At 41.2% G+C, this 24,572-nt stretch overlaps 2 protein-coding genes across 2 annotated transcripts in view; one reads left to right on the top strand and one right to left on the bottom strand.

Annotated features, from left to right (window-relative positions):
* The first annotated feature begins 2,794 nt into the window (after window positions 1-2,794).
* GLYATL3 (glycine-N-acyltransferase-like 3) lies at window positions 2,795-6,985 on the top strand. The gene is given in 6 exon segments (XM_009319744.1): window positions 2,795-2,872; window positions 3,305-3,412; window positions 4,654-4,704; window positions 4,707-4,782; window positions 5,541-5,667; window positions 6,559-6,985. Coding segments are annotated over 6 exon segments (867 nt in total).
* A 10,039-nt stretch (window positions 6,986-17,024) lies between these two features.
* LOC103913266 (cytochrome P450 2K1-like) overlaps window positions 17,025-24,572 on the bottom strand; it is a 9,425-nt gene continuing 1,877 nt past the window's right edge. The window contains exons 2-9 of the mRNA XM_009319745.1: window positions 23,775-23,937; window positions 22,492-22,641; window positions 22,039-22,199; window positions 20,997-21,170; window positions 20,245-20,386; window positions 19,362-19,546; window positions 19,018-19,159; window positions 17,025-17,212 (exon numbers count right to left, since the gene is read on the bottom strand). Coding sequence (XP_009318020.1) covers window positions 17,025-17,212; window positions 19,018-19,159; window positions 19,362-19,546; window positions 20,245-20,386; window positions 20,997-21,170; window positions 22,039-22,199; window positions 22,492-22,641; window positions 23,775-23,937 — 1,305 coding nt within the window. The remainder of the gene's footprint in view (window positions 17,213-19,017; window positions 19,160-19,361; window positions 19,547-20,244; window positions 20,387-20,996; window positions 21,171-22,038; window positions 22,200-22,491; window positions 22,642-23,774; window positions 23,938-24,572) is intronic.

Consider the following 24,572-nt stretch of genomic DNA (forward strand, 5'->3'; position numbering starts at 1 on the left):
ATATCCCATATCAACTATGCCCCGTGCTCAAAGCATCTTTCTGAATGTGCTCTGCCATAACGCTTCAATGTTCCTTCTCTATTGACTCTTCTGCCTTGTGCTGTACGTTACCAAGTCCAAATCAAAAGGGCAATATGGCTGAGCATCGTCAAACTGGACTGTCTAGGACAAATGAAAAATCGGGCAAAGGGTGAACAGGGCTGCCACCTCAAAATGATGCTTGGGGCTGCTTAGCTTTTCCCAGGTTCTCTCTTTGGCAGAACGTGTCTCAGTTTATCTCAGGCTCTTAATTCCCTCATGGTATGAAGCTTGGCACTGCGAATGAGAACTGACCACTTTAATTTCACTACCACTGGGAAGAAGAAGGGTGATGATGCGCAAAGCAGATCATTCACTGGTATGAATGCAAAGAGATTAAATGTCTTACTGAAAAAATTAAAGGTTCTTGCTAGAGCCTATTCTCTTGAACAAGCCTTTTGACGCTTCATTAACTCTGCTTAGGGTCCCTCCTCCGCCAAAGGTGTGGCTGGCTCTGGCTTTTATTTCCATGCTCCCCAAAGGAAAGAAAGAACAAAGCTTTTAGGAACAATATACCAATTTAGAACAATTTTGATCAATCAAATTATATTTTACAGTTTTAAGATTCTGGACAAGGACCCCTGTCATCCCTCATGCAGAAGCGGCCACAAAGTGGATGCATTTGATTGTCTCCTATCTTCAAGCTTATTGCAATTTGGAAGGACGAGCGACAAGATTGAAAGCAGGTAAGCAATCAGGTCATCTGTTGGTGCAATATTCGTTGTCAATCTGAAAGCACTTCCAGGCATAGAGATATAAGAACTGTCCTTAAGTACAAGTAGCTGCGTATTCAAACGCGTATCAACGCTGCCTTTAGATATAGTTACATGCATACTGATGCGCTGTGACACAGAGGCAATTTTCCCCCTGAATGTGGTGAAAAAATGGAGTTTAAGCTTCAATAAAGGTAAATATGCACATGTGATCATAGAAAGGGCTATTTTTTTTTTTTTTTTTTTTTAATTTTTATGTTTGGTGAAGCAAGACAAGGAACAAGGGGAGGGTTTGAGGCTGATGGTGGATCACAGATTCTGGAAGATATTTTCCTAACGCACAGGTGTCTTAGTGGGGCAGCCTGAGCTTCACTATATTGCTCTGTTCGTGTATCTCTACCCTGACCTGGGGAGCAGATTGCCTGTGTACGTGTGTTGCTTAACGCTGTGGTTTATTCAACCCTAAATCTGACTGCTGAGGACAACGACAAGAGGCAATTAGTGCTGACTGTTGCGTTGTTTCTCTGTTAAACAAAGCCTTGTCACTTGGAAACTGGACTAAATGTTTGAAACCTAAACATAGCCTGGAAGGAAGATTCAAGTTGCGAGATGCAAAAGCCTTTAGAAAAAAATACATGCTGTGCAACCTGTAGAATGAAAAAAAATAAGAAAATGGCCATATTGGCCCATTGTATTAAGTGAATAGAAGCCTTTTTCTTTCCAAGCAGTGATCTTGGAAAGACTCCTTGACGAACTTGCAGCAGAAGATCAACTATAAGGTTAACATATAGTGCTGACAAGATAAGTCATCAATGCTAAGACCCTTCAACATTTGTATGATGCGGGTGCTTTTTATTTCCTTTAAAAACATAGGAAAATCAGACTGAGCAACACCTTGTTGCCTTACTTGTGATCTGTCTGTTGGATCAGTACCTTGGTAGTAGCCATACAGGGTCTAATAAGCAAACACGGGAGCTGAGGATGGATGACCACCTAGCCCCCTGCTACAGGATTTATTCTCCATCTGTGATCCTCAGAGGTGGCTGCTAACATTATAAGATGTTCGTTAGTAGTAAGGTGGATGCTTGACGGCTGCAATAATTTGTAAGGCATGTTAAGATTTATAATGAACTGCAGCAAAGGGAAATGCTTTTAAGATTAACTGGTGCACATTTAAGAGGTAAAAGAGAGGATGAAGGATGTGGTACTTCTAAGAAACCTTAGGATTTGAATTCTTTCCTTGGACTTTTTAAGTGAAGATACAGTTTTATTGCTTCTTGGGTTTTTTGGTTGGTTGGTTTTGGGTTTTTTTTGTGTGGTTTTTTTTTTTGTTGTTGTTTTTTGACAGACCGTAACTATGTTGTTTTGGATGGGCTAGTTTGGATTTACAGCAAAGGTGGAAAGAAAAAAAAATTGCCAAGGCAAGGCAGGTGTTTCACAAATAAGATTTGTGGCTGTCATTCTCGCAGTAACTCCTCTGCTGAAGAAGTTACCCTGGGGGATGAACTGTCCCAAATCATAGCCTAAAAAGTTAAAGGCTGAATTAACATAGTACAAATTACTTGTCAGTAGCCAGTAAGAGAGGTCAGTCGTATCTAGGCCTAAAGAATTTGGTGGTAAGAATTTATTTTTACGGTTTTTAGCAGCAAAAACTAACACGATTTTTTGGGGCAGACATGAGAAAGCCCTCTTTTTTTAACCTATCTGTAAGTGACCTGCCTGATGTTACAAAAGAAACGTGGTATAGAATAGCAAATTAAGCCCACGATTTTCTGACTCCAGTTTGATCTGCCAAACACCATCTCACCCTGCTGTTCTCTGCCCATCCATCTACTGGAAAAAAAGATTTATTCCCAAAACGCTTTCCAGAGGAAAATGCTGAAACAGGGCACTTGCGGGAGCTATCGTATTTTATGAAATTAGCAATTATGCCACTCAGTTCCTCCACGTTATTGCTTTTCTGAGTTACTCTTTATACCTTGTGTGTGTTCCCAGCAAGGAAGATGCTGGTGCTCAACTGCTCCATGAAGCTGCAGATACTGGAGAAAATGCCAAAGCGGAGTTTCCCCGAGTCCCTCAAGGTAACACAGCGCTGACCTGTCGTTTTCTGTGGTATTTCCATCAGTGAATCAGGACATTTGTCGGGGAATCAAAGTTGTGGGCAGAGGGTTGTGCTTCTTCTGGACTGACTGATATTTGCTGTTTAGATGACTACATGTGAGATGTCTGTCTGGCCCTGCTTGCTAACCCAAATCCACATACTTAAGAAGCAAACCAGTCCACCTCCCCTCCAAAGTAATTAGGGTTGGCATAATTAGACAATGGTTTATCTCATGGTAATATGCCTTACTGATGAGTGTGTAGGTATCAACCTATGTGATGTGTGTGTGTGTATGAAAATCTAAACGTGTGCTTTCAGCTCCGTGTCGCTGGCTCAGTCTCTGGTTTATAACACAGGTGCCACGTTAGCATGTCTCAAACTGTCTTTCTTCTCTCGGCTCTTCATCCTGCAGGTTTATGGAGCTGTGATGAACATCAGCCAAGGGAACCCCTTCAGGAAGGAAGTGGTGGTGATCTCATGGCCAGACTTCAAAGCTGTTATCACCCGGCCTCAGAGGGAGGTAGATTGATGTGTTTTTTATCTTTGTTTCTGACAGGTGGATCCAGCATGACTGGGGCCTTCCTCTCAGCTTTCTGAGAGCTTTGCGGATGGGGCTAGCTTTATCTGGGAAGTGTGTAACGGGGTGTAACAATTGTGAAGTACAATAAGACATCCCAGTGGGTGCCAGCACAAAGCCCACTGTATGGAGTGCTGCTCTTTCCTGAAACATTCTGCCTAGTGATTATAGCGTAACCAAACTTATTTATGAAGTACACGCTCTAATTGATTGTAATTATCCTGATTGCACCAACCGAAGATTAACTTGCATAGCTTATGGAGAGAACATTTTACCTGCACTCATGCCACTTGATGAAACTTTCCAAGGATTCGTTGGTCTTTCTAGCCTTTGTACAGACAGACAGAAAAAACAGCCTTAGTGAGTTTGTGATGGGGCAGATGAGGCTACAGGGTGAAAGAAGGGTCCTTCTGCAGTCTTTTGGTCCGTAGCAGGCAGTGCTAAAGAGAAGCTGGGAGGGAGCATTGCCTTAACCCCCTCTGTCCACCGTGATAAAGCAATCTTTGAGTTGCATGACTTTGTGGGTGCTTCCCCAACTCCAGGCTAGGAGACAAGCCCTTGTTGGTGTAGGCTCATATGGGATACAATTAAATCCTTGGTGTGGTCTCTGGGACAACTGGCTCTCCTAGGCCAGCAATGCAGGAGTCAGCATAGGACACAGACAATCCCTAGTTGGCAGTTTGGACGTTTCCAGCCTGTTTTGGAGACTAAGAGAGTTTAACAGTATTGACAAGGCCAGACTGTGCTATTTCAGCTCAGGGGCAGAGAACAAGCATTGGTACTATTTTGTTTACCAGAAGAGATGCAGTCTAAACACGTTGACCTTGGCAACCAAATAACACAGCGTGTTTTTTGGGACAACCAGTAGTAGAGGTGAGCTTTGAACAATGAGTTAGGCAAGAGTTTCAAGAAACCGCCGCCAGGTTTGGGTTACTGTGCCTTGGGTACATGAGGACTTACTACCATTGCTGCTTCCTGCTAATATGACACTGTGGAGAGCAACAGATATTTCTACTGTCTTGCTTGAGAGTTGCTACTGAAAATGTCCTAAAAGAAGCCACCCTGAAGCTCGAAACATTTTTTAGATCTCTGGGGTTGGCTTTGAGGGAGTTTTGATTCCAATGTGAAAGATGTGTGTGTGGGAAGGGGGAGAATTTTGATTCTTCCATATTTTTTCTCCCCAGAATGAGAGGGATGATCTTGACCGTTATACCAATGCTCTTGCAGCTTTATACCAAAGCTGATACAGGCTTACCAGGAGCTACTGGAAAACACAAATGCCATCAACTGGGGACAATTTTTTCAGGTACAAGGTACAGTCCAGCCTTACTTGGTTTAGAGGAAACAGAATAGATAAAGTCTTCGTGGAGTGTAGACCCTGCCATTCTGCTCTGTAGAAAGGTTTTTTGTACTTAAGTAAAACACAAGATCTAGGATATGGCTTTTCTAGCTTTTGAATTTCATCCATATCATATTCACTGTTACCATTTCAAGTTCTGCTTTCAATTAGATGAAGCTATTTCCTTGTCAGGAAGGCATGTTTATTTATGTTTAATTTTGCTGCTGGCCATAGGATTCTGTAGACAACATACAGACTGAGCTGAGCAGTAGTGAATGCGGTAATTAGAGGTTTAGTGAGAGCCAGTGCTTGAAAGCTGAACCCAGACGAGACCTAAATGGGAAATAACGTACACATTTTTAATGGTGAAGGTTACCAATCAGTAGAAGAACTTGCTTAATAGAATAGGTGATTCCTCCATGATTGAAATCCTTGTATTAGGACTGGGTAATTTACTGTGGCTCAAACTGAGGGTAGGAGTTGGATGGGGAGGTCACTTGGGGAGGGTCTGTGTCCTCATTGTTCTGGTCATTGGATTAGATGAAAAGTGTGGTGCCTTCTGACCTTCAGGTATGTAAAGCTACAGCCAGAATGTGGAGGGAACCTAGTTAATAATTTTGGAGATTTCAAATACCTGGCTAATTCCATTAAAAGTGTACTATTGGACTTTATTTTTTTTTAAAAAAAAGCTTTCTTTTTAAAGTGCCTTAATATTTATCTTTGTATACACAGGGCTCCAGGATGGAATATGTGAAATATCCAGAACTGTGGCTTTATCTAAGCAGGTAGATGTGAAAACACCCTCTTTCCAGACGGTAATCCATGCAGACACGGACATGCTGCCAGATATCAGACTTCAGTATGTCTAAGCACTCCGTGTCATTTGTTGACGTCGTTACTATAGCAGTGTATTTCCTGAAAGTACATTTACATCAAAAATATCAGGAAAACTGCTAGGCTTTCTCTGTGACTGGGTCAAAAACCTGACTGAGGAATTACTTGGTAACGAAGGAACTATTACCTTAAACACTTACCAAGATTTTTCTTTAATCAGTCTATCACTTTTGCATTTTTATGTTCCAGAATAGTCCCCATCCCCTCCTCTCATCATGTATATGTGGGATCCACAGGTCTGCTTTCCATTTCCTTTGACTTTCCTGTGTTAAAGCTCCTTAGATTTGATAGATGGATCTGGGACTCCCACAAAGTTTGTTTTGCACAAGGGGGCTTTACTCAGCTGCTTGAAGCCTTCTAAGTTTTCTAACATCCCTCTACTGGTGAGATATTGATCTGACATCAGAGCAGAAGAGTAGGGGAACCAGAGGCTCCATTTTTCCTGGGATAAATTTCTCAGCAGTGGATTTGAAATCCAGAGAGAATCTATCAGTCTTGGAGGATGAGAGACTGGAAATCATATCCTTTCCACTCCCCTGTGCCACCTAATATGTTACTGAGGCTTCTTGCCTTCCTTAACATAGTCCTCGCTCTTCCTGTAAGGAATAAGGCACTCTGGAGTGTGTTGTGTGGGCTCAGGAACTTATATAAACAAAAACCTAAAATGGAGAGGTGCTGTCCTCTGTAATTATTCCCAAACCTCCAGCCTAATGAACTCAGCTCACTTTGATTCCCCTTTCCGATATAGACCTGGAAATCTATTTGGCTGGAGAAGACAGCTTTAAATCTAGTACAGTTGCTTGGAGAATATGAGGCACAGCTTTCTGCCTAATACGCTTTCTGTGCTGTCTCTTAGGATGGACCCTAAATTAACGTTGGCTTACCTGGACATCTCCCATGCCAGCCTGCTCAGCAAAACCTGGTCACGGGGAGGCAACCCAAGGTGCCAGAAGTACCTTGCTAACCTCATTTCCTCCTTCCCCAGTGTCTGTGTCTTGGATGACAACGGGTATCCCCTCTCCTGGAGCCTGACAGACCAGTTTGCCGCCATGATTCATGGTTATGCTCTGCCAGAGCATCAGAGGAAGGGTTATAGCAGGCTTATGGCTACTACTTTAGCTAAGAAATTACATAGCTGTGGCTTTCCAACACAGGGTAACGTCCTGGAGATGAATATACCATCAATAACGTTGCTGACAAGCACGAATGCCCAATTTCTTCCCTGCTCATTTTTCAGAGTGATTCATACACCTTTTCATTTTTTAGTCAAATCTCACTTATAGCCAAACCTCACAAACCTTTACATTCAGATCAACTTTTATGCACTGCAGGAGCACTTTGGATGGAATTTAATAAGTTAGGTGAGATCAGAAATCATATCCTGCGTAAGCCTAAAATTGAAGGTATTAACTGGTCATGACTTCTCTGCTCAGGCAAAACTGCTCATGGCAAATCCAAAAGACTTAGGAATGGTTGTAAGTTTAATAGTTGTGTTGTAATTCAACTGTAATGGTACTGCTTCTGACTGAAGAATTATTCCTTCTGTATAACCATTTTCTGGGATATCTACAGCAGGATCCTTGGACATCTCTAACCCCATCTGTCTCTCTTGGTATAAGTCCTCAAGTCTCTCCTTTCCCTAACACGACCTAAAAGGGATTAGTATGTGAAATTAAGAAGCAGAGAAACCTGCAGGGAGCAGTCTGAATTAAAGAAAAAGAAGTCTTTTAATGTCTAATACAGAAACAAATCTGTTTCCTTTCTACTGTGCATCTCCTTTATTCTCAAGACAAATCTGTCTGTCTATCTTCTACTCATGATAGAGCTAAACACGCAAAGACTGGATAAAAAATCTTGTAGATTTTAAATTCAACACATAGGTGTTTTATCACAAGTCAGGAGGGCTTGCTAGAAGTCATTTCCATCAATTCTGTCAGTAAATAACTCCAAATGCTTTGCAAATGCTCCTTCTGGGAGTGGAAGTAAGTCTCACTGTTTTCACACCAGTCTAAAACTCACTTAAAATTTGGCAGACAGAAGCTGTGAGATATTTACGTTGTCTCTCAGTCAAGAGTGTCCAAGTATAGGTGTATATTGGGAGCAACAATGAAGATGCTATCACTGAAGGCCATGGAAGAACACATGGAAATCTTCTATATGCCAAAGCTGATAAGGCTTTTGCAGAGGAGCCTACTAGGAGGATAATGGCATGAGTAAAACGTTGTTCCTTGAGCAGCACAACTATCAAAGACAGGTTGCCTATGATATAAAATACAACAGGGGCTCTATTTGGTTGGCTGAAGGCAAGCAGTGCCCTAGGTACCCTTCCTGATCTGCAGCTGCTGATCCAGAAGGCAACAAATCTCCCATATGTCACATTTGTTAACCCTGTGCAGGTATCTCCAATGCTGCATGGTGTCTGAAATGACACTAAAGGCAGGGTTCAATTACTGCTGAACAAACCTAAGTGTCTGTTTAGGTTAAGGCTCCACCGACTATATTCAGGAGATCTCCACTGAATAATGACAATGCAGACTAAGCCTCTACTTACTTGCCTAGGCATGGGCGTCTAGTCCAACTTCAGGCATCTTAGAATATTTGAGACACCTTCCTGAGGTTCAGAGGCCCAATGGGAGAGCAACACCCTTCTGGGCTACTCATTGGACATCAGCTGTCATAAAGCATCTCAAACGACACTCAAGATCTAGACAACTGAATTAAGTCACAAGGGCACATATAGGCACTTATAGTCAGACACCTAAATTTATGTGTCTGAATTTGTAGGTGAATCCTGCCAATTGCATGTGCTTTTAACTAACAGCATGTGTCCTGAGGTACTACCAACACAGTAGTGTATGAAGAACAGCTCTGAAAATTTTTCTTGCTGGAGGTCACCATCCTTTGCCAATCAAGGCAGTTGATTCCAGAGGACATTCATAACTTTTAGTATTTCTGTTGGTTCCTGATATTGTATAAATTACTAGTCTGGACTGCCTCTTCGAGCACCTTGCAGAGGACAGTTTAAGATGGGAGGAGTCTTGTTTCACAGGGCATCTGGTCCAGTACGTTGATTCTCTTTTACATTTTAAGAATCACTAGACTTTGTCATTTAGTCAGTATTTCTTAGCTTTCCGTGTTACAGCATGTCTATTTACCAATATATCCCCAGAGAAAAGCAAAGTGGTAATGCAGTGGTGGTCTTCTAGTGATAATTTGCCTTGTGAGCAATTTGTCACTGTCATGGAGGCTACTTCCACAGCAACACGCCAGTGCCTTATGCTCGTGGCAACGTAGAGCAATAAGCATCATGCCATGCAAGCTCATCTAAAGAGCCTGGATCTCAGCCTGAGAAGTGTACCAAAATCAGATCTCCACTGGAAAACAGAACAGTGGGAGGCTTATTATACCATCTTGGATTTAACTTTGACCCAGAGAGGTATTGTACTTTCTGTTACACCTATGTATGTCCAAACCGTATTTGGATCCCTCTGGATTCAAAATCCAATTGGATAAAGCCCTGCGCAGTCTGGTCTCACCTCACAACTCACTCTGCTTTGCCCTCCTGCAGTCCCTTCCAGCCTGAATCATCCTGCAGTCCTGTGAGCCTGTGAATCTATTGGCATTCCTATTTTGCACCACAGTTTCACCTTTTGGATTTGAATGGGTGTGACTGGAAGCGGGACGTGACTGTGAAGGGGATGTGTGTGTCTACAGGTGCTGCTTTCTGGTAAATTTGCTATGTATCTCTAGTATTTTGTAGATATCTCTGTGCAAACATGTACGCAGCACTGCTGGTAAGGTTCCTCACAGACCTGAATTAAATACTTAATGGGGACTATTAAGTTTTAGCCTTAAGCTTGTGTTTATCTACTGAACTGAAGGGGTCCATGATTGCAGCACCTCACAGGAGTCAGGTCCAGAATAAAAGGAGTCCTATTTCCTTTTGAAAAGGAGATGAACTGAAGCCTGAGTGAGAACCCGTTTTGGCAGTCCTGTCTGGCAAAGGAAGGAGAGCAGAAAGGTGGAGGACAGACGAAGGCAGAACAAAGACTCCAGGTGGTGGAAGGGGACCCTGTAAAGCTGTGCAGATTCATTCCTGAATTTGTCTGGGAAACAGAGCAAAAGAGGGAAAGAAAGAGACAAGCCATGGGGGGAAGGGAAAGAAGATTTGAGGGGTTAGCCTGTTGGAGAAACAAGGTTAGGTCGGTCTCTCTACTTGAGAGAATGAGCCACGAGCTTCAGGGAGAGGACCTTAGAGATCCAAGCCTACAGAAAGGCTCTGAAGGGCCTGGGGAGGAACCACGGGCCTGTTCATTATGTTTTCTGCCTATTTCTTCTGATACTGACGGCAAGGGTGTCCTTAGTCCTATATGAAAGCTAAGTAATTGGCTCCATTACTGTGGAGGATTAATGCAAACAGCATATGCCCAGGAGGTGTATTACAGAAAGCAAGAGAGGAAAAAATGTATTCTACACAGATTCAAGTAAAAAAGTAGATTGGTTAACACCCAAAAGACTGTTTCTTCCTCCAAGGTTTGCCTGTCCTTTAAGCTGCTGGCTTGACTTCTGTCAAGCCAGTGAGTGCCACTGTCACTCAGACCTCCTTTGATTCAGACAATGTGGACTAGAAGCATAGCAGTGGCATATTGCTGACCAAAGAGCTGCCAGGGAGCCTCTGAACAGCAGCTGTCAATCTGCTAAAAATTCAAATAATACGAGCTTTGGCTTCACTTAGTTTCAAAACTTCACACAGTACCCAACTGATTGGCTTGCTGGTTTTCTTCCTTGCATCCTTTGGCATCACTAACAATGCGATCTAATGGGTTAACTAACAACAGCCCAGGTGAGTGAGAAAGGTAAATATTTTCTGCACTTAGACCTTTGGAAGGACTGGATGCCTGCAGGTCTGTGAGGAGGTGATGCTCGACACATTCATGGGCTAATTCTGTCGTCCCACAAGCGGGGTCTGGTACCCGGTGTGCAATAAGCCAATCTTGCCCACAGAGCCGAGATATTTTTTTATCTCGTGTTTGCGCAAAGATGGGTGCTAGGTGGTAATTCCACAAAGCTACCACACCACACAAAAGAACTACAGCGTGTTTATATTGTTACATGATTAGTAAAAAGCCCGCCTAAGTTCATGGCTCATTGGTTAGTTGTGTTCAAATTAGCCTTGCTTGCCATGTAAATCAGCACGCATGCTCTTTGCGGGTGGGGGGAGCAAGTCTTTCCAGTCTTGAATTGAGCCGGTGGTCGCAATCTCCCCCTGCCGCCTTTACCTTTCCCCTAGTTACCGCAGTTTTTTGCTGACTTCTTGTTTCTTTGGCAAGCATCTAGCCTCCGATGCCTTCTAGGGCAGGATGTTCCCCTTTTATCAGTCTTCTAGTTCTTCTTCAAGGGCACAGTCATTGTAAGGCATGCATTGTTTATACAAGGTAATCAGGCTAGTACAATGACAACTACAGTCTAGGGTAGGTATTAACCCAAACATATGGCTAAATTTCCAGGGTAACTTTACCTGCAGTGTGTACCTGACAGGATGATGATAATGGAGGGCACCTCCCATTGCTGAATGCATGCCTGGAGCAGAGTAGGAGGCACGTGTCCTTTTAGGGCACAAAGGATTTTGAATTATCAGCAGGTCCTGGACTAAACATTACAAAATTTTCTAAAAGGAGGGCAAAAAGATGGATTGGGACATTTAATTTCACTAATATTCAAATATTCCATTATTATTTTAGCTTTCTGAGTTTCATACTAGATTAAATATAAGAATGTCACCTGTATGTGCAGTGCCATTTGAAAGACAGTATGTGTACCTGAGCCACTCATACAGGGCTGGCAGATTTGGTTTTGGAAAACTAAGCTATGATTCTACTTCATCAATTTTTAAAAACTGAATATGTTTTTTGAGCAAAGCAGGGATTCCTGGCAGGAGGGAGCTATTGGCATACAACAGAGAATTTCTGCAAGACCATGGAAAAGTGAGAATTGAAGGAAACGATAGTGCTTTGTTAGTGTGTGAGCAGGTGCACAGATGTATACACTCCTGATTCAAAGGCCAATCTGGGTTTAAGGCAGCCTAGTGTTTTAGGATAACTGGATATATCAAGATTATTATAATTCTTGTCTTTCTCAAGTCCAGGTAAATTCTGGCATTGCCTTTGATAGGGCCAGATGTCTACCTCTAGATTCTATCTCATTCAGCCCAATTAGACCATTTTTACAGAAGCTGTGGAGATCCTACATTTATCAAGAGGGAGAATAATTTCCAGGTAACTACATCCAGTGTTTTTTTGGTTTGAAGACAGAAAATAACCATTTGAGAAACAGAGATACCTCAGCAAAGAGCCCGAGGTGGTCATGCAACATAGGATCCTGCCATATGAAAGGCAGAATTTCAGGCTGCTTGGGCAAATAAAGGTCCTGGAGGAAAGATCAGGGTCAGTTCAGACAAGACTGTTGACTTTTCAGTTGAAAACCCTTGATGTATAGCCAGTGCGGGGAGCTCACTGAAGCACTAATATGAGCTTTGCTGCTTCTATCTTCTTGCCTTCAGAAAGGTGTTGATGGGAAGAACTTGAAATTTTCATGGAAGTGGATTTACCTTCTCCATCTACTCCTAGAAGTATAGCCAGTTAATGGAAGAGAATAAGGAGCCAACTGCTATGTGAAGAGAAGATGGCTTTTCCTTCATGAAACAAAAAGTAACATTCTGGGGTCTACAGACTCAGTACTGGAGCAGGCTGTGGCCACAGTCTAGACATTTGGATGTCCTTGTAATGGATTCTTACAGAGGCATACATGATCTTGTGCCTCTCCCCAACCTCTTATTTTCTGGTCATGCTTTGTATATTAGTCCCAAAATGATAAGAATTCTTCATAACAGGGGTGATCCCTTTTAATTGCCAAAAATATTTTCGAGAGAAATCAGAAATTATATGGTGATGTGATAAAAGGGCACCTACAGTAAAGAGAATGAATTATGTAGTATTTGAAGTTTTCCTCCTATTGCACTTTTAGGTGGAGTTTGGTTTAATACATTTCATTCTGCACCTGGGTTGAAGTTTAGACAGAGAGCACCACCACGAATGCTCATTGACTGCATGGTGGGACAGTAGGAAGAAAAATAAGGTTTACATGAGTGATATCCGGGAGGCCCCCTTCCGATCTGTGATGAGCAGGTTTCTAATGATGTGTAAAGGCTTTGGTTTGGTGGAAATTCTCTCTGCAATGTCTATTCCAGAAACTTTCTTTTTTTCATAGTCAATAGAAGAGTCAGGACAAGCAATAAGCACGTAGAAAAGAGGTGACCATCATCATGCTTGATGAGGGAAGGGTCCCCTATGCACCCTGTAATGATCGCTCAGTAAACAACGATGTTCTGTGCACCAGCACTCAGCCAATGAGCCCTGATGTGTCTGGGTGGTACCCTGAGGATACTGGGTCTGAACCAAGAGCACCACTCGACTCCCACACTGCCTACGGAGAGAGAGCAGACGTGGAAGCTTGAAGCAGTATCAATCTAGGGTTATTTTGGCTCTCAGTCAATTTTAACTTCCCTTTACTGTCGCCAGGAGGTGGGAGCCCTCTGACAGCTGGAATTTGCTGGCAGTGTTTACGCAATGTTTAATAGCAAGTCAGAAGGTTCATTACAAAAGCACCAGCTACTTGCCATGGGTGCATGCTTTATTTACTGAGGTTATCCATTTACAGAATATTCAGGAAAAATCCTAACAACCCTCTGGACTCAGGTCAACTTGGCTTAAGGTTTTTCTTGAGAAGTGATCTGCTACAACAAGTACACAACTGTTATTTCTTTGCATATGGTAGGCTGTGTCAGATACTTCTATATTTGTGAAATAAATTTTCAGGGCTGTTTGACTTGTAGCATTGTTTGCCTTTCATCATTGGAAGAAGGTCAACAGAAGATAGCAGGGAAATGAGAGAGAAATAATGATTAAAGAGGAAATTGCCACTTTACGGATGCAAGTGTCATGTAGTGGAGGGAGAGTTTCCGTTTCTTCTCAGGGTGAGAAGCAGTCAGTCAGCTGGTGTGTCTGACAGTAGCATGCCCAAACTGTCCAAGGCAATCGGGCAGACCAACAGACTAAGTACTCTTGTGATTATAACTGTGGGCCTTTTTGGCGAACATTAGGTGTGAATGAATGTCCTGTTTCAAGTACAACCAGGTTCTGCCTTCTTCTGAAGTGTGTGGGTCTCGCCTGGAGGAGTTACAGCCTCCATGATGGTGTTCATCCTGGTGATCTTGCAAACATCAAGCAACTGTGCCATAACTCATGAACAATCTGACATTGCCATCTTTCAGATGATGCCCACCTTCTTCTCAATTAGTAAAGACCTAGAAATGGAGGTTTAGCCTCTCCAGGGCTGATGGCAACTCCTGGCAAGTAGTGTAAAGAATAGGGGCCTGTTTTGCTCATGAAAAAGTCATTTCTTTTCATCATTGTGTGTCCAACTCCCCAAGTGAAAAAACAGTGTTTAAACGGAGTGGATTTTTTCTGAAATGTTAGAGCTGGAAAAAGACTAAAAAAATCTATTTTGATCTGATTCTATCTTTGAAGAGAAATACGTGGAAAAGCCTCAGGTAGTAGGTTAATGGAGGTCATGTGAATCAATATGTACAAATATGGTTAGATAAGATTAGCTGATTTGTACATACAGAAACACTCTCTCAGGAAAACACAGTGCAATCGTATCACCTCCCACCTCTTCATGCACTGTGATCATGCTTTCAATTATCACATTCTTTCTATGGCTTCAGAATTGTTATTTATAAGATAAATGCAAGACTTCTTGTTACATTAGATTTCTTATATTACCAAAATAAATGTCTTTTGTTTAAAGGTTAATAGGAGCAAGAAATGCAAACATCTGATTTATTTTGAGTACTTTGATGATATGAGAAAGAACAGCTCCAGAAAATGAAATGTGATCACCAACTTCTAATACCTTTTCTACAGCGATTCCCTTTTTCAAACCTTGCCTTCAGTGGACACCCCACCCCACCCCCATTTAATAAATGTTTTTAATGTTTAAACTTCAGGGGCAGAGAATGAAGAAAATATGTTTATTCCTGGTAAAGCTAATTAAATGATAATTTTCACAGATCTCAGCTAAATGATGAAGAACATCGCGTTCTCCAAGTGCAAATATAGCTCAGAAGACACACACACACAAGATTGCAATGGAAATGTCCTGTAAGTTACATTAGTTTTTCTCACAGGAGCCCTGGACTAGATAGCAACAGAGGCTGTGAGGATCTGGAGTACTAGAACTTCCAGTGCAGCAGTTCTGATTTTTTAACGTTGTTCCCCCTGAGATGCAAAATGGTCCCCAATAATGAGAATGTACGGTTAGCACAATTGGTGCTTCAGAGGGGATAACAACATGAGGATATACAGCTCATGAGCACCATGAAGACATGTAGGAGTATTCTCCTACTGTATCTAGTAAGTTTGGCCATTCTTCTGCATTGCTTTTCTGGTCTGTCCTCTACTGGAAGTGGAGACAACTGTGTATTGTTTAAAACGGCCAGGCCGAAAGATGAATTTGGAGACATCTATAAATGTTCACAAAAAGTGGAAAAAACCAGACTCCTGACACCATAACAGCTGTACAATACTCTGTCGTCACAGGAGTGTGTGGATTTATGTATTAGCAAAAAAAAAGACTATCAAATCATAGGCCAGATCCTAAAATGTCTGCTGAAAGGCCAGTGCACCTTACTGTGTTCAGACCTGAAATGGATGCTTCAGGGGTAGGACAAACCAGGAACTTTTGCATGAGTCTTGTAAAGAACAGGAAGAGCTCCATGTTGGCAAAGTTTTCACCTGCACCTGCTCTGCAACCTGGATTGGAAAGTAGGAGAGGCACGAGTTTTAAAATTCTTTGCCTCCTGAAATTTGGAAACAAATAAAAATCTCAGGCTAAATTTCCTTTCTATCTAACTCCTTTGAGAATCCAGAAACTAAAATAAACAGATCCAAATGAGACGTTTACTACTCCTTTGTAAAAATTTTCCTTAAAATTTTAAGGAAATTATTACATGAGAAGAATTCAAGAAGAGGGCAAATTTGCTCCTGAAAATAAAAATGATGTAACCACTCATGCAATTTTTGGATTCTCATATTGTTTTCACTTTTGAGTCTTTAATCACTAGTCTCTATTTAGTAGTCTACAGTTGAACACTCACAGATGTTTGAAGTATCTACATTATCTGAAACATGCACAAGGGGCTTATGTGGCACAGGACCTTTCTCCCCCAGTCTGGCAGCTGAAGGCCAAGCAAAAAACCCGAGGGTGCCTAAAATGGTGCTAGAGGCCTGGGGTTAAAGCAATTGAATTGTGCTCTGTGTATCAACTTTTAAGTGGATTGAATCTCCTCATAATTATTTAATTATTTACAGCCTAATGATTGGAATCTTGTTCGGGTAAGGAGACAAAGGCATATGGAGAAGCGCTGATATGAAACCCCCCAAACCAAGGGAATGAGATCAAATGAAAGGGAGTGTTCAGAGGAGCGTCTCCTCCGAGGAGAAGGAACGAGTGTCTTGCTTCAACACCTAGTCTCAGGAGAAATGGCAGAACAGGGAATATTGCCCTTCTAGTGCCAAGTAAAATAGCCAACCTAAGAAAAGCCGAGCTTTAAGGCATATCACAGAGGGTCAGCACTGATTACTGCCCAGGCAGAAGCAGGGACTGAATGCTCCTGAAGAGGGGAAGGATTAGGGAGAAAAGCCAAGGGAAGAAGCCGCAAGAAGGTGTTGGGAGAACATTGGTATATCCAACCCAGCTTCAAACCCATCTGCCTGCCAAGACCAAACAACCATTCTGAAGACCTGAAGACCTGAAGCTCTGAACATCCTACATTCACCACAGAGGCTCTGCAGTGCTTATCTTTAAGCAGGACAGTACAAGCTAGGCACAGCTTCATGGTCTGTATGTCTCTTTGGAGAAACCTGGACTTGGGAGTGTTTTTGGGGGATGTGCTTTCAGCAAACACACATTACCAAGTGAAAATTGAAGTAAGAATGTGAAAGCTGAGGTTTTATATTATTTAGCCCAGATTAGGTGCTCTAATAGGTTAATCCATGAGTCATCAATTAGTCCACACTTCTGGTCCACTTCTGCCCTCCCCCAAGATATAAAAAATAAAAGAACACCACTTTGTTTTAGAAGTACTGGAAACCTTCATTAAGATGTCATGCTGTGCATTATTTTGGCCAAAGAATGAAGAAGGCAGATATCATGAAAAAGTAATTGAAACATTTTTGAAGCAAATGGATGCTGATTAGAGCTCTAGAAACGTGTTACAGCACACGTTTTATAGGGTTTGGGGATGATGTTAAATGAAATAGCAGGGCTGAGGTCCAGGTCTGAGGTAGAAACTCCAGGGGGGGTGTGGAAGGTGAATCTCTGCAGGAGGCTGGTGAAGAAGAGGAAGAGCTCCATTTTGGCAAGAGTCTCACCGGCGCAGATCCTCCGCCCTGGAATAAAATGCAGAACAACCATAAGAGAGTCAGTGGGAGCTGCTTCTTCAATAGTTGGAAGAAATAAAAACCTCTGAGCAACTCTTATTCCGAGGAAGATCAGCGGGAATCCAGAACACTTGAAATGTCACATCCTAGCTATGAATAAAGAGCACAGTAGCTCTTAAAAGTCTCTTGAGTACAAGAGTCATCTGAGAGAGAGGATACTTGGTCTTCAGAGGTATTATAACAAAGCCACCTGGTGATATTTTTTCTTTTCATTTGTCTAAATGTTTGCGTTTGGGGAGAAATGTATGGAAATGCAATTTGAATTGCTTAATTCCAGTTTTCAATAAAATCTGTATTTTTCTTCATTTTCAGATTTTTTCTCTACTTGGTACAATTTTTGGATCCCAGACCAACTTTGGCTGGTCTAGTCTAGTCTTTGGCTCTATTAGTCTAGTCACAGGCAAGTTTTTATGTTAAAATTTGTCAGAAAAGACCTTGGAGACTCACAAATGATGGCTAGAGTGTGACTCTAGGAGGAAGGTGGTGGAGATATTCTATGGAGTGTGGACATGTTCTATGGACCCCCTAATATAAGTCTTTCTTCAAAAGCACTGTGAATATAAATTTTTCTCAGTCTTGGACAAATTCAGCAGCTTGTAAACTGTCTTAATCAGAGCATGATGATTCAAGGCCAGAACTAACAAAAACCTGAACTAAGATTTGATTTTAACTCCCTTGTATGACAGAAAGTGGAAAATGAAGCGCTGTTGCATGGCTTTGCTATGAAATAAGCCTTCCAGGGAATGCCCAGCCCTGACACTCCCTGGATGTGCTTTCATCCAGGACATCTAGACTTAAATCTAAAAAAGAAGGCCTGTGAATTGGAAGTATCATAAGTCCTTCTATGAAAAAAATTATTTACTGTATGTTGGATGGTGAGTATGACAAGGAAAAACCTTATTCAAATATCATGCAGAATTAAAAATACACAAACAGGTTCTATGAAAAATGCAGAGTGTTGTGGATATGATAGACAAGTTAGCCAGAGACTGATGTATAGGAACTTAATTGAGCAATGACAGAGCCTGCAAAGCAGGAAAAATGCCAGAGAAGGAGCAGTCATCATGGGGGTCGGAATCTCCCACGCTTTGGCAAATGGTGCAGGTGCGTAAGCTTAGGTGAACATCACGCTCTGTGGAAGCCTCAAAAGGCAACCCCTTTCTGTCCTTTGATTTTACACAGAATTTGGGTTTTTACATAAGGCAACTCCTCTTTGTTGGCACAGTATATGAAGTCTTGATCCCAGCCGACATTATTCGTGAGTTTTTAAAAGGGACGTGCAAAAATGAAACATGGTTCCCCAGGAAAGACACAGAAGCCACCTTTCCTGCGTGCTTTGTGTGTGGTCATAGACAATGCAGCTGGGTATGGTAAGAGTCAGAGACAAAGAAACCCAGGCCATAGAGCAGTTGTGGGCTACAGATTATAATGCAGAAATGTGTTATCTAAACCATCATGGAATTTGCTGAAAACCTCCCTCATATTTAAGAAGGCACTACAAATTCTCATTTAAAAACATTGAATACTAACTGAGAAACCAATAAGATCCAGAGGTTGGAGGAATTAGCAGACATTTGTGAGTACTCTCTCTTATCAGTGGTGTGTCCTGAGAAATCTGTGAAATATGGGTTGTGAAATGGTCCCATGAAAAAGAGTGTGGAGGCCAGGCTGTAGTAACAAAAAAACCACTGGTACAAGTAGTTCTTGTCTAAGATCTGTACTTGCAACAGCAGTAAATGGAAAAGAGAAGGCACCTGCTGAAAAGGGCATGAAAGCATCTTTCTTCACAAATTTTCCGTTGGCATCAAGAAAGTGCTCAGGATAGAACATGTCTGGTCTCTCCCACTGCGATTTGTCTTGCAGGACAGAGGTCAGTAAGGGGATAATGTAGGTTCCCTGCAAAATAAGACAGTGGAATTAATCCGTGGACAAATATTGTGGTGGCAGTAATGGCAATAAGACTTCAAGACTGTCAGCCTGGAGAAAGAGATTATTCTGACTGCTGTTATGTGACTTCATTAGAGAGTTCAGGTTTATCACATTAATCAGGTCTGAGAAAGAAGAAATGCTAAAAGAAACAATCCTGTAGGCATCTCACCTTGGGAATGAAATAGCCTTTGAGAGTGACATCTGCAGCAGTCTCATGAGGCAAATTCAATGGCAGGATATTAGCGAACCTCTGAATTTCATGGATGACAGCATCTGTATATGGCATCTGAGTTCGATGCTCGATCCGTGGGGGGTTTGACCCTATCACTTGCTCTATCTCTTCTTGGACCTTTCCTGAGGAAAGAATCAACTATAAGAAAGAGACAAGGACTCATTCATCCCTGAGACATACTGTGCTTTACTGATATAAAGTATAAAAGACCATAAATTCTCCCAAAATCTTTCCTTCCTTTCAGAAATAATGGGAGGTGGACAGAACTACAGTGTGTGATTACTTCTTTACCAATAAGAGACCTAAAGACTTGCATTTTTCTGCCCTCTCTTCTGTCTAAAGTTTCTTGCTCTGACCAAGAAGTGTCTCAAACCCCCCACTTGACTCCTAACAACGCTGTGCCATAAACTGGAATGGAGATGTCAGACAAAGAGCAATTCCCTGAATCTGCTCAGGTATTTAAAGCCTCAGTACAGTCCATTTAACATCTGCACAGGCCTTTGGTTTATCAACAGCCTGTTTCTGAGGGAAACCTGGAACAATTTCATTGGCCAACACAGGGCAGCTCTCTTTTTAATTAATGAGATTTTACTGAGCAAGGGACCTGGCCCATATAAACTCTGTTTATAATCTACTGGTAGGCTGACTAGTGTGCCCCTCACGGGGTCTGAACCACAGGGTACAGCTATACCTAGACAATAATTAGCTGGAAATCTTGGCTTTTTGTAACTTAGTGTACTAACAGATATGTTGACTGTCCAGGTTCCTGTTCAGTTCTTAATGTACTGAGTGTAACAGCATCTGTCATAAAAGCACTTACTCTGAATTTCAGGGTACTTTAGCATCAGCAGAATGCTCCAGTTCAGCGTGGTGGAAATTGTCTCAACACCAGCAGTAAACAAATTGCTCACCAAGCTTAGCAAGTTGTCATTATGGAAATACCCGTTGGTAGACGATTTCTCCTGAAAGAAGTGGTTGAGATAAAAGGATGAAAACTTAAAGCTTTCCATGTGAAAATGCAATTTACATAGCTAAACATTTACTAAGAAATAAATCCTATATTTTAAAAAAGTGTGAAAGACAAAGAAAATCTTTGGGCTTGTACCTGGACAAGAGTCCAGGTTTTATGTTTTGCATGGTCTCTGCATTTACTGGGGCAAGCTGCAAAGAGAGCTGGTTTCTCTATGAAGAATGTAACCCTGATATATCAGAGACCCCAAATAAGGATCCCGGTAAAGCCCGGGTAGTGCTTTTGTTCTGTAATGCATTATGTTTTTGAAAGAGCCAGAAGGGCTAGGACAACAGAGAGAACAGATGAAAAGATACAGCCTCTGTAAATATATTGATACAGTCTGAAGAAAAGCATAAATAAGGATAAATGTTTGCTGATTAAAAGGGGTTGGAACTGCAACAGGGTGAACTATCTGTTCGACGCTACCGGTTTGTTATACGTGTTTTGTCAAAGATAGATTCCCTAAAGAAATATAGCTATAATTATAAGGGCTGAAAGGAAATTGTAAATGTCTTCATATAAACATGAAAGTTGGAATAAATGAGAAAAGATTCAGTTACCTCCTGCTGTTTAACCAGGAAAGCATCAATAAAACTTCTTTGATCATTTTTGTCCAGGGTTTTGAGATGTTCTATAAAAGTAACTTGTACAAAAGCATGGAATTCATCTCTGTTTTGGAGGAGAGTCTTGTTAGCCTTTAGGAGGAATCCAAGGTGTGGGAAGATGTTGTACATCTGCAAGAGTGAAAGATGTTAGAGAGAATTTACCAGCCAGAGGTCTGAAAACACTACAGAAACAAATTAATAATATTGTGCCCGTTTTACAGATACAAAGGCAAAGTCTTAACATTAATGCTTTGTTCTTTAGAACATGAAAAAGTGACTGGATGAATTCATGGTAGAAAAATCCATCAAGGACCACTGAATACATGGAAAACTCTCCACCCCAAATTACTGTTTTGCAGGAGTAGTGTAGTTGTCAGACACAAACACCTGTAACTTGCCACCAGGGATTTGGAAATGTTGGCCTGCAACTGTTTTTATTGTTTTAGCCAGCTCTTCTGTGACCTTTTATTTTCTGTTTCAAAGCCTAAAGGAAGAGAAGTGAATCTGGTGTGTGGCAGCATTGCATGTGAGTATCAGAGAGTATTTATTACTCATTGAGACGTTTCAGTGACTGGAAGCATGGGAAAATAGATTTTGTGTCAGAGCTCCTTTTACCGGTAGACCACGTACTGTATAGCTTCTCCCTGCCCCGTGTTCTGAGAGTGTACTGTTCTGCCTGGTTACTTTATACGCGTGAACTGTATTTTTGGGGAATGCTGAGCTTGCTGTTCATGCACTACGCGGTCTGATTTTTTCAGTCCAGGTTTAGCACTCTTCAAACTACAGCTTAAGTATGTTTTTGAGAGACTGGGGGTTTGATTGTTGGCTTCAAGATTCCCAGACTGTCTCTCAAGCTCTGTTTTGCCCCAGAAAGTGCTTGTAAACCTATTATCTCTCAGTCTCAGATTTTTCTGTTTAATAGGAACAATTGACTACCAGTATTACTATGTTTCTATGGCATCCAGTGAAACAACAACATAAAAATATTTATCATTACCGTAACCAAAGGTCTCCCAGCAAGCCTCATGTTTTCATTGGTCAAACGTAGAAGTCTCACAAATCTGGAGTCTTTGTAGTCAAATCGTTTTCCAAGTAATATTGATACAATTATGTTAGCAACTGCTGCATTAATTATTTTACTAGCATCAAAGGGCTTTCCTATACAATGAACAAAAGAATATATTACACTGTGGCAAGAGCTGTAATTTGTAAATGTAAATTTAATACTAATTACTGCTATTTATTTGTTATGATTGATTGCTATTATTGATTATTATTCAATGTTAGAATACCATGCCAAGACACAAAAATGCCAGAGGAGCCTAATTCATCAAATTGATTCAGCCTGAAGTACGTTTCTTAAAAAGGTCTGAACTTGAGAAGCGTACTGGCAAGCCTCTGGGTACTTGAACAAAACCTTAGAGGTTTGAAGAATGAATCATCTACCCACCTTTTTGTGACCCAATGGTGTCTACCAGATGCCCGTACTCCTCCACAATGCGATCCTCAATGGCCCTTTTCCCCATTCCAAAGTCTCGTAAGGCTGTGAGTGTAAATCTTCGCATCAGCTTCCAGTTTTCACCATGAGCAAAAACGATCCCTGACAGAAGAAGAGAACATTTCAAGGTGGCAGAAGATTTTAAATAACTAATTTGTAGACAAATAATGTAGCTATTTAGTAGCAGTCACTTTTAAAACAAGCTAAATTATATCTGGCTGAGGAAAAAACCAACTTTCCCTTAAGTATTTTCAGGGCTCAACAATAGGTTTATTGCACAAAAAAAAGGAGGATAAACTATTTAAGAGGTATTTAACCAAGTCTTGAGAAGAACATATATCTCTGAGAGACAGTTGTCACTGAAAGAAAGAGGACATTGGAAATTCAAGTTCAAACCGCTGATCATCATATTTTGGAAGTGGAACTGAACTGAGATCTCATGTCTCTGATGATTGCAGGAGAAACCTGACTAGGCACAAATGTCTTTAAAATTTAGGTAGCATTTTAAAACCTCCTCAATCAGTTTTTTCACTGAAATTGTTACACCATGTAACTAATGACTTTGGTTATATTTTTTCCAAGGAAAAAAATAAGGTGTTAAGAAAGCTTACACGCAATAATGTGATCAAATGATGCAACTGTTCAAATGTTCACAGAATTATTCCTGAATTTGTCCAAGGGTCTTTGGAGATGTAAATACGAAACTCCCATGAAAAATTAGAATGAAGTTTGGGTATGAAATTCTCATTTGGAAACCCAGGTCAGTATACAGTATTTCCCTTATTAAAATAAATCCCCAATTCTGTATGTGTTCCATTTAAATGCTTCATTTGGATTTTAAAAGCACTATTCACCACTTGAAATGAGAAGTAGTGGTATAATAGTCATTTCAGGAAAAGGAGTTTCTATGGTAAGCCCAAACCAACAGAAGTCTGGAACCATATCATGAGAGCTAGAAATGCCTTCCCTGGCATGCATGCCCCTGTTCTAGATCCTGAAAGTGTGACACTATCCATTATCTGTTGCTGTGGCTATTGTTAGAGTTATGGTGGTTTTTGTTGTCACTGTCAGTAGTTTCAAATTTGAATAAATGCACTGAAATGAATGAAATTTCTCCCTGTTTCCAATGCCTTATATGGTCTCTGATCCAAAGTAACGTGCCAGCTTCTGCTTTGTCTCTAGGAAAAAACTTTATGAATAAGTCAAGCTGGTAAGGAAAAATAAAACCAACTTACCATTTCCTCTGGTCAAATCTTCAAAGATTGGGATTTTAGGTCTCTCTGCAAATGCATCTGCCTGGTTTACGAGAGCTTCTTTCACTGTCTCATATCCAGAAATCACTACTATTTTCCTTTGGCCCATCTGAACACTGAAGACTGGACCATATACTTTTGACAGCTGTCAGAAGAAGATAACAGTGATTTACAGCTTTTACAGCTTACAAAGAAATTCACCACCCTTTCAGTCCTGCTAATTTTCATGTCCTGCCTCTAAGTTACTAACATGTTAAATGTTTTCCTAAGTACAAAGTGAATTGATTTAAACAATGTGAATGTGCCAGACATTATGATGGTAAAGGGAGAGATGGCATAGTCAGGAGTGGAGTCCCATTGTGCTAAACCGAGCAGAAGTGTTAACAGCTGAAACCCCAAGTCAGTCAAGGATTGTGCTGACAGCTCTGTCTTCCCTCAGAAATCCCTGTAAATTCAATTTTTTACTCATGTTTTCACACTGATCTCTGTGTTATTGTGTTTCTTTTGTTTACAGGCTAAACCTGTTCAAACCTTTGCTACTATTATTGTATAAAAAAGCCAGTGTGTTTCTAGTCCAGGATCTAGCATTAGGCAAATTCTCACTTTTTATATATGACTACATCCACCATGAATCTGTCTGTCCTGGTTTTGGCTGGGATAGAGTTAATTTTCTTCCTAGTAGCTGGTACAGTGCTGTGTTTTGGATTTAATATAAGAATAATGTTGATGATAACACACCGATGTTTTAGTTGTTGCTGAGCAGTGCTTACACTAGTCAAG

Source organism: Pygoscelis adeliae, unplaced genomic scaffold (assembly GCF_000699105.1).
Source record: "Pygoscelis adeliae isolate BGI_AS28 unplaced genomic scaffold, ASM69910v1 Scaffold121, whole genome shotgun sequence".
In the NCBI taxonomy this organism is placed as follows: domain Eukaryota; kingdom Metazoa; phylum Chordata; class Aves; order Sphenisciformes; family Spheniscidae; genus Pygoscelis; species Pygoscelis adeliae.